The 8315-nt window shown below is 33.6% G+C and overlaps 1 protein-coding gene across 1 annotated transcript; it reads right to left on the reverse strand.

Annotated features, from left to right (window-relative positions):
- Positions 1-1529: 1529 nt before the first annotated feature.
- On the reverse strand, positions 1530-2066 carry LOC110900815. The gene has a single exon (XM_022147677.1). The coding sequence runs from the start codon at positions 2064-2066 to the stop codon at positions 1530-1532; it is 537 nt and encodes a 178-aa protein (XP_022003369.1).
- Positions 2067-8315: the final 6249 nt, after the last annotated feature.

Raw genomic sequence — 8315 nt, forward strand, 5'->3', positions numbered from 1 at the left:
AAGGCTCCCACCAGAGTATTTCTCACTTTATAGGATCATATTTTTGGTCAAGGGCATTTAGGAATTGAAAGAGCTTATGTTCTGACCTGATCTTTGTGTAAGTTTTGATGTCTTCTGGGCATTTCATAGGGTTGGGATCGATTCTCTCAATCTCCCCCCATATGCCCTGCAGAGATATCCAGAGAGATTTATTGTTTTGTTTAATCTCATTAGCTTTAACATGGAGATTAAACGCGTGCAATTTGTTTTTTCCGCTGCTGTAAGTAACCACCAAGGCATCCCATAGTGATTTCGCCGTGGGAAACTCGATTAGGTTACCGGCAATTTCTGGTTCAATGTTTTATATTAGCCATGAAAAAACGATCAAGTCTTCTTATTCTCACTGCTCGAAACTTTCATCGCTTGGATCTTGGGGGTCAGAGGTTAAGTGTTTCAATAGATTCTTTGATTTTCCGCCTATGGCGACTTGAATCATTCGAGTCCATAAAGCGAAATTTTGACTGTTAAGTTTGAGATTGATTTGTAGGTTGTCGGATAACTTTGGGTTTTGGGGTTGGATGTTGAGGCCATTCTTGAAAAAGTTGGCTAGTTGGATTGATAAATCGGGACCCGAGTTACCGTCACCAGACATGGCAGCTGGGTTTTTTTCTGGACAAGAATGGAATCTGAAGAATGACGAAGAATAAAAGGTTCAAGGTTCGTGGGCGAACTGTTTGACGAAGAATGAATCTTCGTTGGGGACCTTGTTTGACGAAGAATGAATGGTTTGTTGGGGGGTTTGAAGATTGAATCTTCGTTGGGGGGTTTAACGAAGATTGAATCTTCGTTGGGTGTTTGGTTGAACGATTGATTTGTTTGAGAGTTGATTTTGAACGATTTGGTCTTGCTGGTTTGAGATTGACGAACAAAGTTTTAAAGGATCATAAACTCTGCTTTGATACCATGTTGACAAGTAAAAGAAACAAAGAAGGCTTAATTGTATTGAGATATTGCTTCAATTGAATTACACAGAGAATAACCACCTCTACTTATACCATAGAACAATGATTTAAAAAGAGAAATATAGCTATCAGTGGCTGTAATTCTTGGAGAAAAGGAAAACATATATTTGACCCTATAATCGTGGGATATGATGTGAATGAAAGCTAATCTTGGCCGTAACCACATTATAATTATAATGTATTTTCTAACACTGCTGACCCGAACAATATTCCTTAACTAAACCAACTTGTTTAACCCAAAAACTTTAAACCTTACTCGTTCAAATCAACAAAACCAAAAATTGAATCTAACTCATTCAATCAATCACCACCGATAACGATGAAACCTCCTCATTCAGTCTCTAAAAAAAGTTGGTCAAACCAGTTGAGAAACTAACGAACCAACAAAATTCCCTTGTTGCTTTTTTTTGAACGGCCAACAAAAACCTTTATTTATTATTTAGCCAGCGGCTAACACCAAATATACATACACCAAACAGACGCTTACAACCAACTATGGACCAAACCCGAAACTACAGTAAAAAACAATCAAAATACATCAAAAACTCTCCATTGGTCCCATGACATATTCACCTCTTTTGCACGATGCTTTACCCAAATAAAACTTTTCACCTTGATTTCCTCCACAACATTCGCGATGGATTTTGTTTTCCCAACGAACATTAGATCGTTCCTAAGGTTCCAGATACTCCATAAAGTAACTAGACATACCACGTGAAAAGCCTTCTTCTTCTTATCCGAGCCACCGAACTTCTGATGAGCATCAAGAATATCCCGTAAACTAAAGGCGATAATCGGATCCGTTTTACACCACTGGAAAACCAGTAGCCAAACAATTTGTGCGAATCCACTTGAGACGAGCAGGTGATCGCTGGTTTCGCAGTATTCTCTACACAGAATACACTCCAGATTATGAATCGTGATTCCTCTCCTTTGAAGTGCTACTCTCGTCGGCAATCGTTCCATGTAAGCACGCCATGCGACCATTCCAACCTTCTTCGGAATCCAATTGTTCCTTTTTACCACATAATCAGGCCGAACACGGTTGAAATCTGCCAATAACATTCTAATATTTCTTACCTGAAACTGACCCGAGGAGTCCAAGTTCCACCGCCATGAATCCTAGCCTGAAGTGATTGAAAAATTAAGCACAAGGTTCGACAGTTGCTGGAATTCACTCGTTTCGACATCAGAGATCAAGTTCCTCTTCCAAGTCCAAACCCATGTTGTGCCAGAAGGACCTTAACGATTTTTTTCCGCAACCGAGCATTATTTTTCTTTCTCCAGCTGAAATAAGGATGGAAATAAAACCCGTAGAGGAACCGCGGCTGCCCAGACATCCAACCAGAAAAATTTGTTTGCTCGACCTCAAAGCGTCCCTGTGATAACGTTAGAAATATCGACCCCCAGAGATGATAACCTGGCAGAAATGTTATATATTTGTTTCCAAGGTCCCGAGATTGAAATTTTTGCCGGTATCAGATTCCATGATCTTGAATTATAATGAATGGCCCAAATTACATTTCTCCATAAACCGTCTTTTTTTAATTTTAAATCTCCACCACCATTTCGCTAGCATCGCCAAGTTAGTATCCCTTAACGACCCGAAACCCAAACCTCCATATTCTATTGGTGCTACCACATTATCCCACGCCATCCATGTTCCCTTGTTGCTAGTGGACAAACCCACAACTTGTTTAACCCCAAAGAAGATTGAAATTTTTTTTTTCGAGACACCACAACACAAAAACAAAAACGCTTATGTTTGACTTAACTGTTTATTTTTCACTTGTAGGTCTAACAAAAACATTTGTTGACTTTAGAGTTTCTTCTTTTACTAAAAACAAATTTCTTTTGTTTTTCTTTAGTTGTAGAGAAGAAAAATTATCCTTGTATATTTTATTAAAGGGCCACACAAAGAAAATAAATCCCTCATCAAACAAGGCTTCTTTGTAATTTGCCGGTTCTCAAACAATTTCTAACTTGAAACCTGGTAAGAATTGAACACTGTCCGATCCGATCGAGCAGAACTCGTCTGGTTACACTTTTCGATTGTTGCCGAACAAACAACCTACTTGATGCCCGCCGTCGTAACAATACCGCCGCTGCTCCAACGTACCAGTACCAGCAATCTCAACCAACCTTTTTATTCTTTTCTTTGTCTTCAACTACTAAAAGTTTTACCACCGTAACGATGCTGCACCCCCACTAGGGGTGCTCGCCTTTCTTGGAAACGACTCTCAAAATTGCTAAGCTCTGAAAACAATTGTTGGAAATTAAGCCCTTGATCGAACACAAAAACATGGCTTGAACAAAACGTGTTCGACTCTTTTATTATTTATCGACGAAAAGCACACAAATACAATAAACCTAACCATCTATTTATACTTGACACATTCTAATCCTAACACAAATCAAATTAACAATTATTCTAATTTAAATATAAAAGATTCAATAAATAATTCACCAATAATTATAAAGAACCCGTTTTCATCTTTATCTCTTTAGTTCAAGATTAACGACTTCATTCTTCTTCCATGCCCTGCTAACTCTGGAGTCAGATTAGAATTTATATGGGAATAAATAAGTCGTGTACGTTTTTAATTTTGGGTGAACCAAAAGTCAACTATAAAAAGTTTCCTCGCATCAAAATTGAATATTTAACGGAGCTAATATCAGGCTAGCCTACTTGATATAGACATATGCCTCGTAGAGAAGATTCTCAGGTTCAAATATAGGCAAAGGTAAATATTTTAAGATAATTGGTGTAATAGAGTAGCAATAAATGTTACATCAGTCGAGTTTAGTAGCGAGCTGGTTAAGTTATACATGCTCTATATATATGGTTGAATTATAAATTTTACAAGTGTTTAGGACGCTAATCATAAATTTTGTTTTGGTTGAAACTATTATTAAAAATATTTAATGTTATAATCAAGAAATATCTGTTAATTCCTATATTATATAAATAATGATTAGGGTATAAAGCCGTGTGTTATACGCTGTTTTACAATATAGACAATATAATTATATAATCTGTAAAAAAAACTACATACAACTAACGTAACTTTATTATCATATGATAATTCACACAACTAACTTGAAATAAACATAAAAAGTGACTCATCTTATTTAGTTACAGCAAAATACCATAATAGTCCCTATATTACACAGACTGAATACTGAAACATATGTAATACAAACACACACACACACACACATACACACACACATATATATATATATATGGGATTTTTACATATTTCCCCATGCTAAGAAGCCTTATTACATATTTACCCAATCTTTTAAATTAATTACATATTTCCCCTTCTTCCATAAAATTACCTAACTGCCCTTATTTTTAATTACTATCAAACAACCCCTCGTTTTGAGCTACCATGGCTGTTTCTTAAATCAAATTGCAGAAAAAAGAATCCTAGAATTGTAAAAAAAAAAAAAAAGAAAAAAAAATCTTGTTTTTTGAGCTAACATGGCTGCTCCTTGATTAATTTTGTATAGAATTTTCAAATTTTGATGTGGCACTTATCATTTAGTTCTAAGTTAGATTGAATTCTTGTCTGTTTTTAGATTAAAGAAAATAATATCGAGTCAAATTCAGAAGCATAGAACAATAAGCACCAGAAAAGAAAACGACAATGATGAGTGGAAATCGGCGGCAAGGTGGTGGTCGGCTGTGGAGTGACGACGGAGGAGGGAATGATGAGCAGCGGTGGTGCCCGGACAACAGGCGGTGGTCCTGGTCAGAGATGGCGGTGGAGGATGATGAGAATGGTGGTGGATGGCGGGAGATGATGAATGACCGAAGAAAATCGATGTTTGTGAATTTTGTGTTATTGATAACCGAAGAAAATCGATAACTTGGTACCTTTTATATATTTACCGAGTTGTTTTATGAATAATTTTACAACCATACTGCAAATATAATAGAGCATGACTATGACATTTTGTTTTAGCATTCATATAAAATTTTAGAAATATATATTTTATTTATTGAACAAGGAAAAAGAAACATGTAATTTATTTTAAAGATTGGGTAATTATGTAATAAATAGTTATTCAATAACTTCATTAAGGGTATAATAGGAATTTAATATGAGAGATTTTAATAAAACGGATAAATATGTAATATATATGGTTTAGAAAGGGGAAATATGTAATATATATGGTTTAGAAAGGGGAAATATGTAATTGATTTTAAGGATTGGATAAATTTGTAATAAATGATCTTAGCAAGGGGATATATGTAAATAACCCTATATATATATATATATTCTTTATATGACTGAAATTACATATTACATTATATATAATAATATATAAATAATATTATTTTAATGTTGTGTATTTTTTATATATAACTTTTATTTAATGTACATAATAATAATTTATTGATAGGTCATAAATTAGATTTGTTATTCTTATTAGAGTAAATTACAAGTTTTATCCTTTATGTTTGTCTCAAATTTCAGGCGCTGTCCTTTACCTTTAAAATTGACGGGTTCTGTCCTTAATGTATGAAAATCTTGCAAGTTATGTCCTTTAGGCCAAACCCAGTTAGATTTTTTTGTTAAATCTGATCACCCTAAGGGTATTTTAGTCTTTTTACCCTTTTTTAGTATTATTAAAAAATAAAACAAAATAATTTTAAAAGTTTTTATTATTTTTAACTATATATATATATATATATATATATATATATATATATATATATATATATATATATATATATATATATATATAGAAATCAGTAACCACCCTCCACCACCACCAATCCACCACCACCACCATCAATCAACAACCGCTGTTAGTCACCACCACCACCACCCTCCATCATCTACAACCACCATCACCACCATCATCTCCAAATCAACTCCCCTACCTAAAAACCCCCAAAACCAATCAAAGCATGTTACCCAACAAAATTCTCTGTTTCCCAAACCAAATTTCATCCCTATTATTCAACAATTCTCCAAATTTTCAACACCCAATTTCTAGATTAATAATCCCAATTTGATGCATTTAGCCACTTGCCTCAACAAATGCGCCACACACTCTAGAAAGGTAACCCAAAAAATGACTAAGTTTGATGCACCCAGTTTTATTACATTAAGTTCATAAACAGATCTGGAAGATGGTGGTGGTGGGACGGTGAGTATGAGCGGTAACCGGTGGTGCGATGGCCTTATTCTGACGTGGTTGTATGGCGGCGGAAGTGGTTAAGCAAGGCGACAGCGGCGGCAGCCGCGGATTCTCCGGCGGGGTTGTGATTTTTCAGAGATGACATGATGATGGTAGGAAGATGATGATGATGTTGAAGTTGACGATGATGATGAAGATGAAGATGATGATGATGATCGGTGACTATGGTGGTGGTTATACAGTTTCAGGTTTTCCCCTTCTCACTTTTGTGATGAAATGGGGGTATTATCAGGGTTTTAAGAGGGGAAGCACAAGTGGGGAGGTGAAATGACTGTTTACCCTCGTGTGCAATGCATGTGACATAATTTAACTAGAAAATTCTAACTGGGTTTGCCCTAAAGGACATAACGTGCAACATTTTCATACATTAAGGACAGAACCCGTCAATTTTAAAGGTAAAGGACAGCGCCTGAAATTTGAGACAAACATAAAGGACAAAACTTGTAATTTACTCTTCATATTATCTCTATATAAATTATAAGAAGATGAATAGTGTTTTTTTTGGTCCTTTAGTCTGTTTCGTTATTTAGTGTAAACTTTTTCATTTGTAACCATGTAGTTTAATTATTGTATTTTTTTTACTTTAATTACTTTTCTACCCCTAAATAGTTTTTTTAACGAACACGTCAATACCGTTTTAGACATATTTTTTAACTTTTCTTTTTCTTTGTTATAACGAGTGTGACGGAGGTTTTTTTTTAAAGAACACACTGAAACTCTTTTGGACATATTTTTTTAACTATTTTTTTTTGCTATAACGAGACCGAAACTGACCGAGTTTCTATCGTTTACCTTTTTATTTACTATATTGTTTTACGTTTTCTTATTATTTGGATGTTTAGAGCCAAGTTACGACGCAAATAACATAACACATTTAGATATCGTGTTATTCAATTTTACAAATTTATTTATCCATTGTCATGATGTGCTATATGTTTTGAATTCTAACTATATTCCTGCGTAACGTGCGAGTAATTATGACCCTAGTTAATAATAATTGTTATGTGGATTAAATTAATAGTATTTATGATAATATTATGATCTAAGTTAATGATTTATATATGACAAATAAAATATTTTTATAATTAATGGTTAATTAATAAATGGATAAAAAATGAAAATAATAGTATTAAAATAAGTTTAAGTTGCTTTTTCTTAATTTATAAAACTTTTTTTATTGAAGGTCATGATGAGATTTGGATAGAAAAAATTGGTATAATGGAATAGGATTGGTGACATATATCTAATTTTTTATTCATCTATTAAGTAGTAGAGGTAGATAATAATAATAATAATAATAATTAATTATTATTATTATTTTTTTACTATTATTATTATTATTATTATTATTATTATTATTGCAGTTCAAATTTTGCTACGGTGATTGGTTATTTTTTAACGACAAATTTATTTTTATCTATGTCGTTTGTAAAACTGAAACCCAAAACCTCATATCAAACACAGGTGTTTAAAAGTTTTGCCTACTAATTAACCATCATACCATTGGTCAGAGTGACTAATAATCTATGTAAAGTGATAAAATCTGTTTACAAGTCATAACCTCCTATAAATAGAATAGCACAAATTAAGTTAAATGATTAAACCTATAAAAACACTTTGCGTGATCTAGATGAAGCATGACACTTTTTAGACCGAAACCTTACCACTGGGCTAGTCAGTATAGATGAATACCGATTAAAATACAAAATCAAGCATGGAGCATAGCCAAAATTTTAGGCAAGTTGACCCAAATTAACAATATTATACATTTCTATCCATCCTCCTCAACAATCATTTTGATATATCATATGCATATGCTGTTGATACAAATTCAATGGATCAGATTTATTTATACTTCTACCAGAGAAGCATTATAAAATTATTCAAGAAAGTTACTCCATGTTTGGCTAAGCTTTTTGAAACAACTTATTGATTTATTGACTTTTTGAAAAGTTATAAGCTCCAAAATGATGTTTGGCAATGAGGGTGTGAGGGGAAAAAGCCAATAAGTCAATAAGTCACTCCATACTAACTTTTCCAAAAAGCTAATAAGTCAATAAGTTGTTTCAAAAAGCTTAGCCAAACATGCCCTTA

Source organism: Helianthus annuus, chromosome 13 (assembly GCF_002127325.2).
Source record: "Helianthus annuus cultivar XRQ/B chromosome 13, HanXRQr2.0-SUNRISE, whole genome shotgun sequence".
Classification (NCBI taxonomy): domain Eukaryota; kingdom Viridiplantae; phylum Streptophyta; class Magnoliopsida; order Asterales; family Asteraceae; genus Helianthus; species Helianthus annuus.

Bases quoted from the DNA above. Each gene is read 5' to 3' on its own strand.
- LOC110900815 (XM_022147677.1), bottom strand. From the start codon at position 2,066: ATGTTATTGGCAGATTTCAACCGTGTTCGGCCTGATTATGTGGTAAAA.